The sequence below is a fragment of the Anomaloglossus baeobatrachus genome, chromosome 6 (genome assembly GCF_048569485.1).
Source record: "Anomaloglossus baeobatrachus isolate aAnoBae1 chromosome 6, aAnoBae1.hap1, whole genome shotgun sequence".
Lineage (NCBI taxonomy): Eukaryota > Metazoa > Chordata > Amphibia > Anura > Aromobatidae > Anomaloglossus > Anomaloglossus baeobatrachus.
This window is the reverse complement of record NC_134358.1, coordinates 535,235,291-535,256,078: the sequence shown is the minus strand read 5'-3', so window position 1 is coordinate 535,256,078 and position 20,788 is coordinate 535,235,291. Positions and strand designations below refer to the sequence as shown.

General features: G+C 44.6%; 1 protein-coding gene across 1 annotated transcript in view; it reads left to right on the top strand.

The window, feature by feature from the left end:
• PLXDC2 (plexin domain containing 2) overlaps positions 1-20,788 on the top strand; it is a 715,905-nt gene that overhangs the window by 468,770 nt on the left and 226,347 nt on the right. The window contains exons 5-6 of the mRNA XM_075315582.1: positions 3,943-4,065; positions 9,447-9,565. Coding sequence (XP_075171697.1) covers positions 3,943-4,065; positions 9,447-9,565 — 242 coding nt within the window. The remainder of the gene's footprint in view (positions 1-3,942; positions 4,066-9,446; positions 9,566-20,788) is intronic.

Genomic DNA, 20,788 nt, shown 5'->3' with positions numbered 1-20,788 from the left:
GACCCATGGTTATTTGGCCCATCCCGACCTAAAAATAGCAGTTCGCAGCCACCCCAGAAATGGCTCATCCATTTGGTGCGCTAATTCTGCCACTTTGCAATGGCAAAAGGGGTAATACTTTGGGTGTTGATGTCAGCTGTGAATTGACACCTGGCATCAAGCCCAGGAGTTAATAATGAAGAGACATCTATCACACACCCCCATTACTAACCTGGTAAGTATAGAGTTAAAACACACACACACACACTGAAAAAAAATTGTTTATTTGGATAAATACTCCACCACACTGCCAGAAGTTCTTTTGAAGTAATAAATTGGTGAATGAGCACATGTGGGAGGAGCCTTTTTTTCCAGTTTCCATTGTGTGTGTGATTTTTAACTCTACACTTACCAGATTATTAGTGGAAGTGTCTGATAGACGGCTTCCCAATACTAATCACTGGGCTTGATGCCAACTGTCAATTCACAGCTGGCATCAACCCCAAAAGTATTACCCAATTTCCACTGCACCAGAGCAATCAGGAAGAGCCTGGCAAAGCCCCAGATTTGGCGCCTCTAATGGATGGGCTACTTGTGAGCAAGTTAAACTGGTGACATCATGTAATAGTGGCTACACATCTGAGCAAAACATTTTTTTTTTTCGGTAATTTCTCATCTCCATTGTGGAGATATTAGCTTGTACAGTTTGGGTTAAATTTATGTTAGGTCCAAAGGGGTGTCATTTTTCTCCAGGGGCATGTACATCCTCTGATGTCGCCCATTTAACATGTTCATACTGGTAGGAAATACTCTTAAAGCACTAAAATAATAATGAAAAATGTATGTTTGGTATATTCATTATTTTACTGGCCTTAAAAATTACCTTACCAGATCATTCTACCTGCACAATTAAAACTTTAAAAACAAAATCCAAGCCAAAAATTGGCTGCATCCTTAAGGGAGAGAATTTGTTTCCACTGTATGTTCCTGCCTGCTGATGATTGGTCAACGTCATGTAGGAGATGTACACGCCCCCATTGAAAAATCTCTGGTAACGCCTAGATGGACTAAAGGCCCCGTTACACGCAACGATGTATCTAACGATATATCTCCGGGGTCACGGATTCCATGACGCACATCCGGCAACATTATCGACATCGTTGCGTGTGACACCAACGAGCGGCCGTTAACAATGGGAAATACTCACCAAATTGTCTATCGTTTACATGTCGTTCATTTTCAAAAATTTGTTGGTTGTTGAGGACGCAGGTTGTTCGTCGTTCCCGTGGCAGCACACATTGCTATGTGTGATACCTCGGGAACGACGAACTACAGCGTACCTATGTCCTCAATGAGCACTGAGGTGGGAGTGACGGAGATGTGGCTGCTCTCCGCCCCTCCGCTTCTATTGGCGGCCCACTCTGTGACGTCGCTGTGACGCCGAACGAACCTCCCCCTTTCAAGGGAGGTTGTTCACTGCCCACAGCGACGCCGTTAGGGAGGGCTGTACGTGTGACAAACGACGAAGGCGGGTGCCTTCGATAGCCGATATTGCTCCGTGTAAAGCAACATTTAAGATTATATTCTAGACTATACAGGCTAATATATACACAATGAAGAAGAGAAATTTAAAATTAAAAACTATGTTTGATGTGACCAGTTTTATATGTTCTAAACTCGTAAAAGGTCCTCAATTGGATTAAGGTCACCATTTCCCGAGTCCCATAACTTTATTTTTCCATCAAAGCGTAAGTGTGTGGTTTTTGTCAGGTCTGTATAATTAACACATGTGTTTCACCATTTTACCTTTTACCCATTTTCTGTGTACTATATGTTAAAATAAATATTTTAATTCTGAAGTACAATAAAGTTTCCCTGACTTATATTGATTGAAAAATAATAAAAAAAAAAGAAGTTGAGCTTTTGTAAGAATAGGAGGAAAAAAACGAAAGCGCAAAATTAGAATTGTCTATTTCATTAAACATATAAAATTGAGTTTATATTTGGATTAGGATTTTCGGTAATAAGACGTTATCTTTGTTCTCTGCTATTCAAATATAGCTCAACCTTGACAGCTGCTCCTCATATTGACAGGGGCAATCTACTACAATCTACATTTATCAGCATATTTTATTTCTATAGAAAGATCCTTGCAAAAATTCTAACATCAAGTAATATGAATACAACTCATTAAGTCTTACTACGGTGCAAAGTGTAGTATATTTACAGTGTCATCCACTCCAAGAAGAACTTTTTGTAATTTATCATTTAAAGGGGTAATTTGGGACTATTTTATTTATTTGCTATGGGTCTAAAATTTAACAGGCAGGTAGTTGCTAACCACCTGCCTTTTCTGCAAGGTGTCAATGTTGGCCGATTTAGAGTGGTCTCATACTGCTCCTGCCAGCAATTCTAGATCTTTCGCTGATGTCACATCGGCAGAGCAACTCTTCTTCTTCCACTCTGCTCTGTGGCTGGGGCGTGATTGCTGATATCATGCTCATTGACAGCCAGCTATTCACTGCCTAACTGTGGGGAGTTCGGCTGTCAATCAGCATGACTTTGGCAATCACGCACCATCGACAGAACAGAGGGAAAGAAGTTATTCTGTCGACATGAAGAATCGCTGGCAGGAGTGGTCTGTGACCGCTCCAAGCTGGCACTAGGTAGAACAGGCAGGTAGTTAAACACTACCTGTCTGTTATTTCCTAGGTCTAAAAAAAGTCCTACCTTTCTAATGTGAACCGGTGTAAACTGAACATGAAACATAGTAACATAGTTCTTTTAACCCAAAAAGAGGCACTAGAGTAGGCAGGGACCCAATAAAAAGAGGTTGTCTTGCTTTTGGCTGTTGAGCTCACATAAAACTGGCCATTTTTGTCTGCCAAGTATCTAAATTTTCTGGTCAAGAGCAGGGCCAGGTAGGAGACTCAGGTCTCTCCACCATTAGGAGTATTCCTGAGAATAGGGATAGCATAGGACCACCTAGCTTGAGGGACAGCATAAGAGGCCCTGTTCCCCATGATCGCAAAGTCATTGGCTGTTGAGCTCACATGAACTGGCCATCTTTGTGTGCCAAGTTTCTCAATTTTTCTGGTCAAGAGCAGGGCCAGGTATGAGACTCAGGTCTCTCCACCATTAGGAGTATTCCTGATATAGGGATAGCACAGGGCCTCCTAGCTTGAGGGACAGCCTAAGAGCCCCAGTTCCCTGCTATCCTAAAGTTATTGGCTGTTCGGCTCATATAAAACTGGCCATTTTTGTGTGCCAAGTATCTCAATGTTTGTGGTCAAGAGCAGGGCAAGGTATGAGACACAGGTCTCTCCACCATTAGGAGTATTCCTGAGAATAGGGATAGCACATGGCCCCCTAGCTTGAGGGACAGCCTAAGAGCCCCGGTTCTCCGCTATCCCAATGTCATCGTGACATTGCCTTTGAAGGAGCTATGTGACCATTATCAGTTTGGGTTGTGGAATCCTGCTGATAGTCCCTTTAATGATTAGAACCTAAAAGATCTCACTTGTGTTAACTCAGGACAGAATCCTAATTCTATCCACTCTCTTTTTACCAATGCTCATTACCTTCTCCGACGTTTTTGTAAAATATGATAAAGGAGATTCTAATGGCATAAAGCAGAATCCAGTAAGAAATGCAGAAAATAGGTGAGAACAGAGGAGTATAATGAGAATAGCTATCCAGGATGCTACAGCATATGTTTATCAGACATTCCTGTCCTACAGACAGATGTAATTCCCTCCGATCCGCAGAATATCAACCTCTGTAATTCAGCAAAACACATATAAAATATACTTAATTGGCAAATTTTTGGCACGTAGTAGATCAGCAATGTGATGAAGCGATCTGTCGGTGTGTACACATAAAGCTGGTGTTAGCATTTTCTATTCCCTGCTGTTACACTCGCTGGAAGAAATCTGATTATATTATCCGTTCTGCTTTCTACAGGTTTTATATACACGGGAGAAGTTGTTCACCGGATGCTCACAGCAACACAATATATTGCTCCCTTGATGGCCAATTTTGATCCAAGTGTGTCCAGAAATTCTACAGTCAGATACTTTGACAATGGTAAGTATAGAATTCGTATTGATGAGTGTGCTCTAAAAGGGGGATGTCCGGGGATAGAAAAAAGTAATAAGGAAAAGAAAGGTAATTATAAATAAATTACTAAACACTTTAATTGGCAAATCACGCTAAGGTAATCAGTATATACCATATTTCGTGGACTATAGGACGCACCTTACTATAAGACTGAAGCCCCCTTTACACGCAACGACATCGCTAACGAGATGTCGTTGGGGTCACGGAATTCGTGACGCACATCCGGCCTCGTTAGCGACATCGTTGCGTGTGACACGTACGAGCGACCGCTAACGATCAAAAATACTCACCTTATCGTTGATCGTTGACACGTCGTTCATTTCCATAAAATTGTTGCTGGTTCAGGACGCAGGTTGTTCGTCGTTCCTGAGGTAGCACACATCGCTACGTGTGACACCCCAGGAACGACGAACACAGCTTACCTGCGTCCTCCGGCAACGAGGTGGGCGTGACTTTCATGCGGCTGCTCTCCGCCCCTCCGCTTCTATTGGACGCCTGCCTTGTGACGTCGCTGTGACGCCGCACAAATCACCCCCTTAGAAAAGAGGTTGTTCGCCGGCCACAGCGACGTTGCTAGGCAGGTAAGTACGTGTGATGGAGCCTAGTGATATTGTGCGCCACGGGCAGCGATTTGCCCGTGACGCACAAACGACGGGGGCGGGTGCTTTCACGAGCGATATCGCTAGCAATGTCGCTGCATGTAAAGCAGCCTTAAGACAACACAAAATATTAAAAACATTTCTTACTAATTATAGTTTGCCTGCAGATGTAAAGAACTAGAGGGGTCAATATTACTATTTTTAATGAACTTCTGTAGAATATAGGGAGGATCTTTTATTAGTAATTTTTTTGCAGCATCTGTGTTATACAGCTTTATAGAATACACATGATTTACACTCTACAGTGCACTCAGCACTGCTGTATGTACACACCCGCCCAAATCTGCTACATATAGTACACACCCAGCTCTGCTACATACACACACAGATCTGCTGCATACAAAGCTTTGCTACATACAAATATCTGCTGTACACACACACACACACAGCTCTCCTACATACAAATATCTGCTGTATACACACACAACTCTGCTACATACAAATAACTGCTCTATACACACACAGCTTTGCTACATACACACACAGATCTGCTACATACAAAGCTTTGCTACATACAAATATCTGCTGTACACACACACACACACACACACACACACACAGCTCTCCTACATACAAATATCTGCTGTATACACACACAACTCTGCTACATACAAATAACTGCTCTATACACACACAGCTTTGCTACATACACACACAGATCTGCTACATACAAAGCTTTGCTACATACAAATATCTGCTGTACACACACACACACACACACACACAGCTCTCCTACATACAAATATCTGCTGTATACACACACAACTCTGCTACATACAAATAACTGCTCTATACACACACAGCTCTGCTACAAACATACACAGCTCGACTACATACAGTACACACCCAGCTCTGCTACATACACTCACTGCTTTGCTACATACACACACACAGATCTGCTACATACAAAGATTTGCTACATACAAATATCTGCTGTATACACACACAGCTCTGCTACAAAGACACACAGCTCTGCTACATAATATCACAGTTCTGCTACATGCACAGATCTGCTACATACAAAACTTTGGTACATACAAATAACTGCTGTATACACACACAGCTCTGATACATAGACACACACCTCTGCTACATACACTCACAGCTCTGCTACATAGATAAACAGACCTGCTACATACAAAGCGTTGTTACATACAAATATCTACTATATACTGTACACACACAGCTCTGCTGCATAGACACACAGCTCTGTTACATACAGACAAACATACACGCATAACTCTACTATATGTAAACACACATACTCAGGTCAGCTTCATTCACACTCAACTCTGCTACATACACACATAGCTCTACTACATACACACATAGCTGTACTATATGTAAATACATACTCAACTCTGCTTCATTCACAATCAGCTCTGCTACATAGACACACAGCTCTGCTACATAGACACACAGCTCTGCTACATACACACATGTAGCTCTACTATATGTAAACACATACTCGGCTCTTTTCATTTACACTCAGATCTGCTATATCAACAAACACATACATATACATCTACAAATACTATACGTTACCACATTTTGAAGTTCCTTCTAGGCATGTGACTGATCACAAGATATGAAAGGTTCTTTAGTTAGTCAGGAGCATCAGAATCCATGCAGTCTTAATAATGTGCTGGTTCTGATAGCTTTCTCTCTTGCCCTGCACCGATCAAACTTATCAGTGTTGGGCAGGGGGACAGAGAACAATGACACTGTATAGTGTTTTCAGTGATCTAGATGGACGCTGTGCCAGAATTCTCTTCAGTCATAGCAAACTGCCTCCAAACCATGATGCATACAGTTTTCCTCTTGCCATTTTTTCCTCTCTGTGACAGAGATTAGCAAGTGGGTGTTATCAGATAGTTTGCAATGGGGTATGTACTTTTTCTCCCTGTATGATGCTGACCAATCATAAGCAGGCAGCAACACACTGGAGAAAGTCATGACCACACCATAGCTGAGAGCAGGCTTGTCAGATTGTGAGCTGTAATGATACTGCTCTGATCTCCTGGTTTAGGCTATGGAAGATTAGGAAGTGCTGCGAATAGAGCACAGATAACTCATACTTTTCAGATATGGTTCCAGCAGCTGAGTTCAGCTGTTACAAACCCTTCTCAGATCTCTTGATCTCATAGCATTGTCACCTCTGCTGTGCTGCCTCTCCGTCACACTGCCTATCTGGAGATGTGTCAAGTAGAGATGAGCGAGTACCGTAATATTCATAAGGCTGGGGCCACACGGGGCACTAGTGCGATCCTCGCATGACACTCGGCTCATGCTGGCAGCACAGCGGGAGCCAAGTGTCATGCGAGTGTCCCTGCAACTAAGGTCCGACTGTGCAATCGGATCTCAGCTGCGGGGGGCGGCCCGGCACTGAGGAGGGGAGGGAGGGATTTATCTCCCTCTCTCCTCGATAGCTGGCTTTTGCCATTCTCGCCCTGCACTTGTGGTGTACCGCCAGTGCAGTGCGATTTTTCTCTCGCCCCATACACTTGAATGGGTGCGAGAGAAAGAGTCTCGCATTACAGTCGCAGCATGCTGCGATTCTTTTCTTGGTCCGATTAGGGCTGAGAAAATAATCACCCATGTGTGCTGACACACAGACTAAAATTGGTCCGAGTGGAATGCGATGTTTTATCCCACTCCACTCGCACCGTTTTTCTCGCCGTGTGGCTTAGGCCTAATCGCTATGCTCGTAACGAGTACTTTGTATTATTCGTATATTTGTTACAAATAGCGAGTACAATGCAAGTCAATGGGAAATGTAAGTAATTTTCTGCTGGACTCAACAGAGAGGTCTGGGGGCCTGAGGAAAAGGCTGAAATGGATGGGTAAGTGATGAAACTGAATGGGGAGAGCCTGGAGAATATGCCTGCATGCATTTCTGACTCACATATGGTTTCTGGGAATAAGGATGTAACAGTATTACGCCACTTATTCTCTCTCTCTCTCCAAGTGCTTCATATTTACCGATCGTGGCGTGGTGTGGCTGTCACACTGCTCCTGCTGCCTCTCATTTTTCTACCCTACTTGCTCATTAGGCTCATATATATTCACTGCACCTGCTTATGCCCCGAATACCACACTATACTGTGAATAGCGAATAGTAACGAATACATTTGCTCATCACTAGTGTCAAGCAATCACCCCTATGTTTATTGTGCTCAGGGCAACTTGTACTCGCTCTTCAGTGAGATCAGAGCAGGATTCCATTACATCTCACACAGGCTTTGCTACATACAAATATCTGCTGTATACACACACAGCTCTCCTACATACAAATATCTGCTCTATACACATACACAGCTCTGCCACAAACACACGCAGCTCTGCTACATACAGTACACACCCAGCTCTGCTGCATACACTCACAGCTTTGCTACATACACACACAGATCTGCTACATACAAAGTTTTGCTACATACAAATATCTGTCTGCTGTATACACACACAGCTCTCCTACATACAAATATCTGCTCTATACACACACACACACACACACACACACAGCTTTGCTACAAGGACACACAGCTCTGCTACATACAATTACAGCTCTGCTACATACAATTACAGCTCTGCTACATACAAAGCTCTGGTACATACAAATAACTGCTGTATACACACACAGCTCTGATACATAGACACACAGCTCTGCTACATACACTAACAGCTCTGCTACATACACATGTAGCTCTACTATATGTAAACATATACTCAACTCTTTTCATTTACACTCAGATCTGCTATATCAACACACATATACATCTATATCACTAGTGTCAAGCAATCACCCCTATGTTTATTGTGCTCAGGGCAACTTGTACTCGCTCTTCAGTGAGATCAGAGCAGGATTCCATTACATCTCACACAGGAGTAACCCAGAACAGGCAGGCTGCTCCTGCATGAGATGTAATGACAGCCGTGATCAAACTGCAGAGCGAGTACAAGTTGCTTCAGCACAGCAGATATAAGTGTGATTACCTCTCACACACTGAGAAACCTGCTCTAAGCTAAAATGGGGGCGTGTTCTTCTTTCCCCTGCATGTTGCTGTGTTCTTATGATTGGTCAGCATCATACAGGAAGAAAAAGTACACGCCCACAGGAAATACTGTCTGATAACACCCACATGGATTCAACAGAAGTTAAATAAAGAGGGGAAATTAAAAAAAGTTTTATTCCGCTTTGCGTCCAGTTTAACTTGAAAAATTGGTGTACGGTCCTCTGTAGTCCTCTCTGTGTGTAGTCAATTGGAACCTACCTTGTTTTTCTATGGGTTGGTAAAGGTGATGGACGGTAAAGAGAGGTGTAGCTGGGGAATCCCAATGCAAAATCTATTAACCCTTACCATGTGATATTTATAACACTGGTGTTTTCTTAGGAAACCTGAGGGTGACTATTACCTCTGTATCAACAATATCCTTACACAGCTTACTACTGGACTCATTACAAGACTCTGATTACTGCTCTGTAATTCAGTAAACAAATGTGTGTCCATCACAGGACCAAGAAATGCAGAAATAAAAGCTGGTGAAACTTGATGGACATCACAGGATGTTATAGTGATATCCCTCGTACAGCTTTTTAAACAGTCACCTGAAATGAGGAGCACAATTTAAGGAAAGGTCAAAGTGTATTTTTAGGAAATGTCATTAATTTTTTCATTTTTTTTCCCCCAGGTACTGCTCTGGTGGTTCAGTGGGACCATGTTCACCTGCAAGATAACTATAGTCTCGGAAGCTTCACCTTTCAGGCCACCTTAATCCATGATGGTCGAATAGTGTTTGGATACAAAGAAGTAAGTCTGCAAAAAAATGATCTATTGTATCAGTTCAATATTTAAACACAATGGTCAATTTTTTTTCTTCTTCTGTTTACCAAATATAAAGGATATATCATTGTTGATAAGTTTGGAAACCCCAACCACCCTAAATACTATTGAGCCACAAGAAGTGGCCGGTGGTCTCAACATCTGTCTAGAGGAAACTTGGTCACGTTTTCCTTAAATGTCAAAGATGGAAACTACCATAAAATCTATAATCTACATTTTCTTTATATTTTTACTAAACTCTAAAATCACTCGATTAAGCTTTAAATACATTAAAGTATATTTTTATTAAGAAATTTTACATAGTCACAATTTTTTAAGATTTTCCATATATCGGTCAAATATCAACGTTTTTATTTTTTAAATATCAAACTGATTTTTGTGGGGTTTTTTTGTTTTTTTTTTGTGGAGGACAAAATTTGACTTTGTGTTGCAGCTGTCCCATATACAGGGCGAAAACTCAGATGAATTAATGCTCTCTAGCTAGGTTAAACCCGGGATACATCAACATAGCGGCACTATGATGTGATATGGAGGATCTATACAAAGATATCGGTATGGCAAAAATTATAATTTTCTGAGTGAGTTTGGATATTTCATACAGTTTTAATTACCGCACGAAAAAGGTGTGTTTGCTGTTCTTAAAGGAGTATTCCCATCTCCATAAGTGATCCAATAACCCAGTGTCATGCTAGGTACAGAGAAGTACCAAGCGCACGGCGTAAGGGAAGAGGACCCCTGTGTCTACGAAAAGGGAAGATGGTGACCCCTGACCAGACCTACTGCTGGTCCCTGGGGTCCCTCACCACCCTAGATAGGTTCTGCACCTAAGTGTCGAGTCGGATACCTAACCCTAGGTATCTCTAGTGTTGGGCCCTAATTAGGGAACGGATAGGATGAGCTCTTCGTCAACCCCACAAAACAACCATAGAAGACACAACAAGGGAAAAGCATGTACTACTTTTCATTAGGTACGAGTTCAGCAGAGTTTTCAGCAACGATACCACAGAGAAGGTACAAACCACCTGCTCGCAACCTCGGTTTAAAGGAACTGAAAATATCACGAGCACCAGTCCAAGGCAGGAAGGGGTATTTAAGCACCAAAGGAATACTGATTCCAACAGCTGGGTGGAATTTGAGCTCCTGATGTGTCCAAAAGGGAGAGAGATCAATCCAGCAGGAAAGCTACCTATACCAATGAATACTGACAGCAGGAACAATGGAAGCATTCTGCGCAGCCAAACGCTGTGACCTTCTATGGCCAGAAACCACATGTCTGTCTGTCACACGTGACACACCCATGATCTCCAGCATATTGTTTGGCTATGCCATTAATAGAGATGAGGAACTCCATTCATAATAAATCAAGTTTGTTTGGAATTTCCCAGAAATTGCAGATGCGCGTGAATCAAAAATTTCATGTATTTGATTTGCACAAAGTCAGTAAAATTACAGCCAGCGGGTCTCCTTTTGAGATTTGGTAAGTGGTTAAAAAATAATGAACTTTATGTACTTACGTGCACTCGGCCTGTCCTAATACCACCATAGCAACCCGATAATTTGGATGTTCCTGCACTCCTTTCCAGTGCGAAAACCTATGCATTACTCATCTGTCTCGGCTCAAGTGTCAGGTCTTTTTTTCCTTTCTCTACTGCTGGCTTCTATTGTGCAAGTCCTCACTAGATTGCTACACTGAACTGGCAATCCTTCATCTACTAAGGTCTTTTAAGGTTGGCTCAGGCAGCCATGTGCTGTATGAGTATTCACGAAGTATAGCTTTCAGCTACTATGTGTATTACACGAGTCGTTCTCATCATCCACTTCACTTAGCTGTCCAATCATCTGTCCAGTAAACTCCTGGTTGCTATTCAATAATCTCAAATATTTTCTCTTTCAGTCATGTGAATTGCACTTTTAACTCTGCTGCTACAGGTACCTGTGACTTAACTTATCTCAGGTACTATCAGTGCTGTTCACACCAATGTCTTTGCTAGATACTGGTTTACTATTCTTCTGTACTAATCCTATGTGTAATCATTTATGCAAGGAAGTAACCAGTTTGCCTATTCATCACTTTGATTCTGTTGTTAACCATTTACCTCTGTAACACCCTAATTGCAGATGCCGCTGCTATTAACCATTTTTCTACTGCAAGTCCCGCACACGCTTTACACGCTGCGACATCGCTACCGATATATTTTCGGGGTCACGTCGATAGTGACGCACATCCGGCGCCAGTAGCGACATCGCAGTGTGTGACACAAATGAGCGACGATCAACGAGCACAAAAACGTGCAAAATCGTTGCTCGTTGACACGTCATTCATTTCCTTAATATCGTTGCTACTGCAGCTACGATGTTGTTCGTCACTCCTGCGGCAGCACACATCGCTATGTGTGACATCGCAGGAACGAGGAACCTCACCTTACCTGCGGCCGCTGGCAATGAGGAAGGAAGGAGGTGGGTGGGATGTTACGTCCCGCTCATCTCCGCCCCTCCGCTTCTATTGGGCGGCCGCTTAGTGACGTCGCTATGACGCTGAACGAACCGCCCCCTTAGAAAGGAGGCGGTTTGCCGGTCACATCGACGTCGCTAGGCAGGTAAGTAGTGTGACAGGTCTGCGCAATTTTGTGCGCCACGTGCAGTGATTTGCCCATGACGCACAAACGATGGGGGCGGGTGTGCACGCTAGCGATATCGGTCACGAGATTGCAGCGTGTAAAGCGGCCTTAAGACCTAAAAATCCACTTCAGCAGGTGAGCCCTTAACAGTGTGATTGGCTTCAAGTAGTCATGTGGAGGACAAAGCATGTAATTGGCATAACAAGGTGCATAGCAGAAGATTCATAGACACTCACAGAGGACGGGAAACTGCAGTAGTCTAAGGACAGCTAAAGGACAGGTCTAAGATAGGTAACTATAAAATGTCTGTTTGTTTTTTAATACCTTCCATTGCCTCAATTATTATATTTTGGGGTCTGGAGAGACTTCAGGGCATTAAAAAAATATACCGTATTTTCATGGAACTTTTGATTAATTTCAGAAAATTCACTCACTTCTAGCCATCACATAATTGTAATGCTACCACCAAAGGGCGCATGTACACAGTAGAAATGTAGAGCTCCTAGGTGTAATGTAGCATCTGCCACTAGATGTCACCAGTATCTAGACGGGGAGGTAGCAGAATGGTTGTACAAGCCGAGAGTCAGAGTCGGGATGTCACATCAGTGCAAAGGAGGAAGAGCAGCCGAAGTCACATGGAAGCCTAAATCAGTACTCGGGAGGTAACGTCAGGTACAGATGGGGAGTAGAACTGTAGTCAGAGAGCAAGCCAAGGTCAGAAGCTGAAGGGGAACGTAAATACAAAAAACGGGGAAGCGGGGCTGAGGGAACCAGACAAACGGAGGGTCAGGTAGTCAGGGAGCCCAGACAAGTCAGACGGAGCAGAGGACAGGGGGACGAGGATCAGAACGAACTCACAGGAACCAGAGGTACACACTGCAGAGCAGGAACTATCACTGGCGAAGTTCCAGTGGAAACATCCCACAGATAAAGCAAGGCAACTACCGGAATTAGACACCAAACAAGCCCCGTCCACCATCAATGACTCGGGGAATACAAACAACTGAGCAATAGACAAAACCTAATGGCTCTGCAAGGAGCAGAGCCAAAGGTGAATCGTGACAATAATGATCTCTTGGGGATCCACCTTTGGGATCCCAACAGATCTTGAGAATGAAAGACTGAAGTTCAGGCCCTTCAGTCTCAGTAATAGTGAAGATTGAAAGAGGTCAGACCTCTTAAGCCTGCTTTACACCTTACAATTAGGGATGCGATCTCGTATGCGATGTGACACGCCCAGGTTGCATATGCGATCTAATGAGATTGCACATAGGTCGTTCATTTGCTGTCACACGTGCGTTAGTAGTCTATGTTAAATTGATCAATTTTGTGTGCGATCCTTTAGATCATGTGTTCTGTGACGTATGCATTGGGCACCTTTTTTTTTTTATTTATTGACTTGACAAGCGTGTGTAATGTGTAGGGATGCGTTTTTACTATGTCATCTGCCATTCAGCTCTGCTACATGGCCGCTAACAGCAGACACAGACAGCCATGTAGCAGAGCTGAATGGCAGATGACAGCAGACACAGACAGAGCCGCACTGTCAGAATGAACTCGGGTGAACCTCACCCGACTTCATGGTCATGCTGCGGCTCTGTCTGTGTCGCGCCCTGATTAGCGGTCACCAGTGAAGGACTCACCGGTGACCGCTAATCTCCTGAGTAACTGAAGTGAGCAGCCCTCTCTCATACTCACCGATCCCGTTCCCCGGCGCTGCACGGCATTCACACTGCTCCGGCGGCTTTTACTGTTTTGAAAAAGCCGGCCGCCCATTAAACAATCTCGTATTCCCTGCTTACCCCGCCCACCGGCGCCTGTGATTGGTTACAGTGAGAGACGCCCCCCACGCTGAGTGACAGGTGTCACACTGCACCCAATCACAGCAGCCGGTGGGCGTGTCTATACTGTGTATTGAAATAAATAATTAAATAATTAAAAAAAACGGCGTGCGGTCCCCCCCAATTTTAAAACCAACCAGATAAAGCCATACGGCTGAAGGCTGGTATTCTCAGGATGGGGAGCTCCACGTTATGGGGAGCCCCCCAGCCTAACAATATCAGCCAACAGCCGCCCAGAATTGCCGCATACATTATATGCGACAGTTCTGGGACAGTACCCGGCTCTTCCCGATTTGCCCTGGTGCGTTGGCAAATCGGGGTAATAAGGAGTTATTGGCAGCCCATAGCTGACAATAAGTCCTAGATTAATCATGTCAGGCGTCTATGAGACACCCTCCATGATTAATCTGTAAGTGACAGTAAAAAAACACACACACCCGAAAAAAATCCTTTATTAGAAATAAAAAACACAAACAAATTCCCTCATTACCAATTTATTAACCCCGACAAACCCTCCATGTCCGGCGTACTCCACAGTCCTCCAGCGTCGCGTCCAGCTCTGCTGCATGGAGGTGACAGGAGCAGCAGAAGACACCGCCGCTCCGGTTACCTCCACGCAGGTAATGAAGACAGCCGGCGATCAGCTGAGCTGTCACTGAGGTTACCCGCTGTCACTGGATCCAGCGGTGGATGCAGCGATGGCCGCGGGTAACCTCAGTGACAGCTCAGCTGATCGCGCTACTCACCGCCGCTCCGGTCAGCTCCAGTCAGCAACTGAGGTGAGTAGCGCGATCAGCTGAGCTGTCACTGAGGTTACCCGCGGCCACCGCTGCATCCACCGCTGCATCCAGTGACAGCGGGTAACCTCAGTGACAGCAGCTGATCGCGCGGCTGTCTTCATTACCTGCGTGGAGGTGACCGGAGCGGCGGTGTCTTCTGCTGCTCCTGTCACCTCCATGCAGCAGAGCTGGACGCGACGCTGGAGGACTGTGGAGTACGCCGGACATGGAGGGTTTGTCGGGGTTAATAAATTGGTAATGAGGGAATTTGTTTGTGTTTTTTATTTCTAATAAAGGATTTTTTTCGGGTGTGTGTGTTTTTTTACTGTCACTTACAGATTAATCATGGAAGGTGTCTCATAGACGCCTGACATGATTAATCTAGGACTTATTGTCAGCTATGGGCTGCCAATAACTCCTTATTACCCCGATTTGCCAACGCACCAGGGCAAATCGGGAAGAGCCGGGTACTGTCCCAGAACTGTCGCATATAATGTATGCGGCAATTCTGGGCGGCTGTTGGCTGATATTGTTAGGCTGGGGGGCTCCCCATAACGTGGAGCTCCCCATCCTGAGAATACCAGCCTGCAGCCGTATGGCTTTATCTGGCTGGTTTTAAAATTGAGGGGGACCGCACGCCGTTTTTTTTAATTATTTAATTATTTATTTCAATACACAGTATAGACACGTCCACCGGCTGCTGTGATTGGGTGCAGTGTGACACCTGTCACTCAGCGTGGGGGCGTGTCTCACTGTAACCAATCATAGGCGCCGGTGGGCGGGGTAAGCAGGGAATACGAGATTGTTTAATGGGCGGCCGGCTTTTTCAAAACAGTAAAAGCCGCCGGAGCAGTGTGAATGCCGTGCAGCGCTGCGCTGGAGATCGGGGATCGGTGAGTATGAGAGAGGGGGTAAGAGGGATAGACTGACATGGACAGAGAGAGAGGGACAGAGATAGTGACCGACTGACAGAGATTAGTGCATGACAGACATTGTGAGGCGCTTCAGAACGCAGCTTTTCAGCTGCGCTCTGAAGCGGACCTTTTTTAAGCTGCGGTGCAGAGCGCACACCTGCGCACATAGCATCAGACACCAAAATCGTATGAGGGATGTCACACGTTACAAATTGACTAGTTTCGTACTACCAAACGTCCAATGTATGAGGAATAAACGACGTGTATGCGATCACCGTATTTTCGTTCAATATCGATCGCATGTAGGTTTCACACGCAAATACGTCACGAACGATGCCGGATGTGCGTCACTTACAACTTGACCCCGACGACGGATTGAAAGATCTATTGAAGTGTGTAAAGCAGGCTTAAGTGATAAATAAGTAATGGTATTATGCAATAATGGTAAGTAATAACCTATATCGTTGGAGTACTCCTTTAAGTGGTATAAAGAATTATGCACGCAACGCTTTAATATAAGGATAATCTTTGGCTAAACATATACTTTACAATTTAGAGGGAACACCACTAATCATTTGGCCCTGGGGTTTTCGATATCCTTGATTCAGCCCTGCCCGGCAATGCACTAGTTAATCCTTACTCGAAGGACATACGCAGTAATGCTGATCTAATGCCATTGTCATCTAGCTCGGCTAATTCTCTTTGCAGTTCTTTGAGTTTCCTCAGAATGTGCATTTTCCTTAATAAGTCACAACTGAGAGGTTTTGCAATTTAAAGTTCTTGTGTGCTCAGCTAAGGATATTATAACTCAGACAGAAGACGCGCTCTATTCTCATTTATCCAGGTTCTCCACCAGTGTTCGGAGACTGCGTGAAGGGTCGTTTGTGTCTTTTGTCTGTGAATGTGTCTTCATTTAAGAAACCTAATGAAATGATTGTATCTGGACGGGGGATTTAATTTCTGTGTTCTGTCTATGCAGTCATCTGTTGGGTGCGAATGCAAAGACGTGTTGTCATGAAGCCCTGATTAGAAGGAGCTAAGACCTGCCATCTTACCTGGTGTAACAGGGTTCATTGACCCTCATATTCTTGATAGGAGGGAGTTCTGAAGATATGCTAAAATGGGAAACCACCTTAAACCCTTCTTGACTAAAAGTGTCACACAAAGACTTGGGGAAGGTCCGGCGTGGGACAAAACACACAATAAACATGGTTTTCACCACAACAAACAAGGGGTACACTTAAACAACGGTGGGTCATGGTGCTAGGGAAGGGGATGATGGGACACCTTCAGCACTCACCTGCCGCTACACTCTGCACTTCTAACCAGTCCCTGTACAAGTTGCTTACCTGTCGCTGAGTAGGATTCCTAAAGCCCTGACAGACCCTGCAATAACCCTGGCTAGTCAGCTGGCAGGTGAGGATCGCTAGTCCCAATGCTACACTAATACAACAAGAAAGGAAGGTATGACAGACAGGGGAAAAAACAAAGGATAAAGCCCAACTTCACGGATGCAGTCAGGCACCAGGACTGCAAATTTCCAAAAAACTGACCCGGACATCCAACGAATGTGAACAGGTGCTAACTGAAAAAACATAGTAACTATAAAATGCATACAGCTGCACACCAAAAAGCCAAAAATGTACAAGGGAAAATATGGCATTGCATTACTGCAAAAGAGAGATATTTAGTTTATGTATTGGCCAATGCATGTAAGCCCGGAAACCAACGGCAAGGTATATCTCTGTAATCCGGGAACCTAACTTAAATGACACTATCTACGTTAAAAACATCCGTGTCTGGACAAAATGCCACTATTTGGACTACAAACCTCCATGTATGGGCAGCTAGGCTCCTGCTCCGCCCTAAGACATGGCTGTGTTCATAACCATTATAGCAGGAGCCTAGCTGCCCATACTTGGAGGTTTGTAGTCCAAATCGGGGCATTTTGCCCAGACACGGATGTTTTTAACCTATATAGTGGCATTTAAGTTAGGTTCCCGGATTACAGAGATATACCTTGCAGTTGGTTTCCAGGCTTACATACATTGGCCAATACATACACTAAATATATCTTTTTTGCAATAATGCAGTGCCATATTTTCCCTTGTACATTTTTGGCTTTTCCGTGTGCAGTTGTATGCATTTTATAGGCACCAGGACTGCAGCCTACACTGCTTCACACAAGGGCTCCAGCAGCTCCTTCCACCTCAAAACCTAGCTTCAGAATAAATGAGGATAACTGGCGCCCGCTACTGGGAGATGTGACCACATATAGGGGAATGGAGTGGTCACCAACCAGAAGTACCTGAAGCCAGGAATCAGAGGCTGCTGGAAAGTAAAACTGACATTAACCCTTTGAGCACCAAAGGAAAGGGAATTACGTTTAGCGTAAGGAACCTCAGATGGCAATGAGAGACTCTGGCCCAGATCCTGTCACAAGTCTCTAAATACAGAGAAACGGCCGTGACAAAAAGTTTTTAGCTTTTATACTTTTTATTTTTTCCTGTTTCTTCCGGAATCCACTTTTTTCCTTTTTCTGTTTTTTTGTGTGACTATTTTTGGTTTTGAACGTCATTCACTTTATGATATAATACACAGAAAAATGAGAAAACAAATTCCACATAGGTTGAAATAGTTAAAATAAAAACACAATTATGACATTTATTTTTGGCATGTGGTATTATTTATACCTTTTCCATTGTGTGTTAAAATTAATCTAGCAACATAATTCTTCAAATCAGTAGCATCATCGTGAAAACAAACTTACCATTTTTCTTTTTTAATTTAGTGGTTCAATAAATACTAATACTTTTTAAAATATAAATTGGGTTTCTGTCATTATTTTCTAAGACCCTATTTGTCTTTATTGGTGTGTTAATGGATCTCTTGTTTTTCAGGTGGCGAGCTGAGAATTTTATTTGTACCATGTTTTTATTGTATTTTTTTAATGGGAGGTGCAGTAACCAAATACGTGGCAATTCTGGCTTTTCAATTTTTTTTTCTCTTTACCCCTTTTTTATATGGGATAATTAATTTTATATTTCATAGCTCAGACTTTTATGGAAAAGGTGTTGCCAAATATAATTATTTGTACATTTTTTTGTTCTGTTTTTTGAACTAGTAAAATGGGAGTTGCTCAAAATTTTATATTTTTTAAAAATACTAAGGTATTGCAGTATATAGGAAAAAAAATGTATGATCCCTTTTGAGGTTGGGAATTATGGGAGTACAAAGAACAGGAACTTTAATTTTAAACTTTAACTCCAGTTGCCTTGATAGTTCATAGCAAAAAGCTGTTATCCGTGATCGCATCACGAGGGGGGTGTTAGCTGGGCACCAAAATAGTTGCATGATGCAAATAATTCAGCAATCAGAGCTAGCTCTGGTCACTGTGTAGCGCCCCTGAGACCCTCAGGGCACTACAAGGAACTGTATCCTCTTGGGGATGCAGGACCTACCCCCCTGGGACCTGGAGTAAAAGTGCTGATTCCATCAAAACACAACCAAAATCCTAGTTCTCCACTCCACACTGGGCATAGAGGGTTAACCATGTAAGGGGATGGTTGCCATGGGAATGAGTCCTTGGGTATAGCCAGCCTGGTGGGAGTGGTCAGTCAGTTAGTATTGAGGAGGGAGTCGAGTTGCACACAGGAGAGGTGTGCGGACGTGCCTGAGCTGGGTCCATGTAACGGTGAACCCAGGGGCACAAGAGAGAGGTCACCAGGACGGGTACCGGAGATACCGCTGGGACCGGAGAACACACGGAGCACAGGGCCCTAGATCAAGCACAAGTTTTAGACTGTTTGTCAAATAGCTGCCCGGTGAGGACACCTTCACGGTCTTCACCGAACCAAATAATCTCAATCTGTCATTCGCCCATCACTAGGTATAAACTAATGTCTTGATTCACAAGAAGGCAAAAATCCCATTGGGCAGATACTAATAACACATTATCCAGGGAAAAATTCCTCCACATTCAGCAATCAGATTAGTTCCCTTGATCAATGTCCCATTAAAGACTCTACTGCCCATAACCTGTAATATTACATTTTTCAAGAAAGGCATCCAGGCCACCATAATAAGTGGCGAATTGCCTCCAGCTTCCATGTTATGCTGCTGTCGCGGGCGGAGGAGGGGATGCTGCGCTCACCCACTGCTCGGGTCCGGCTGCTGCTGCTGCTCGGTGGTGGCTTGAGCGGTGGGCCGGATCCCGGGGACTCGAGCGGCGTTCCTCGCCCGTGAGTGAAAAGGGGAATGATTTTGGGGATTTATTGTCCGTGACACCACCCACGGTTGTGGTGAGGTTATGACACCACCGCTGCTCTGGACGGGGATCCCGGGAGCGATGACAGGGAGCAGCTTGGATGTTGGTTCTCCCCTCCGTGGGTAGGGGGATTGGTTGTCCCGGGGCCCGGTGAGGGGGTAGGGATGCAGGCGGGTTATGGGGCCTGGTGAGGTGCAGGGTCGCGGGGGCAGCGCTGTGCCGCACGGCACGGTGGTACTCACTCAGCCAGTAATCCACACAGAGTCTCTGGTCAAACAAACGGCTGGATGGACGGGTCCCACATACAGCTGCGGTGGTTCTCCTCCTGGTAGGTTGATGGTGACTGCCTTTCTCTGCACCTGTGTTGTGTTTACGGTTCCAATGGCTTCCCACCGGTAACCCGCTCCCTAGCTTGGATGGATGCTGAGGGAGCCCCTTTTGCCCGCGGGCTCTGGCCCTGGGAACTGTAGCCTTGGCGGTGACTATGTTTCCCTTTACGGCGTGAGCTGTTGCCTTCAATCGAGTCTTGGCTGCTGGGAAACCCCGGAGGTTCCCTTCGCTAACAGATTTGACCGGTTTTACGGCGACTCCTAGCCTGGTCGGGGTCCGTAGGCCCTGCCGAATGGTGCTGGCTTCTCTTCACTCCCCAATCCGGTACCGGCGGGCCACCGCCCGTCCCCGGTCCTTACGGTTCACTTCAATCAGCCTCTCCTGCAGACGGTCACCACCGTCTGCCAACCTTGCTGTATGTGCCTGGGCCACGCACCCGGA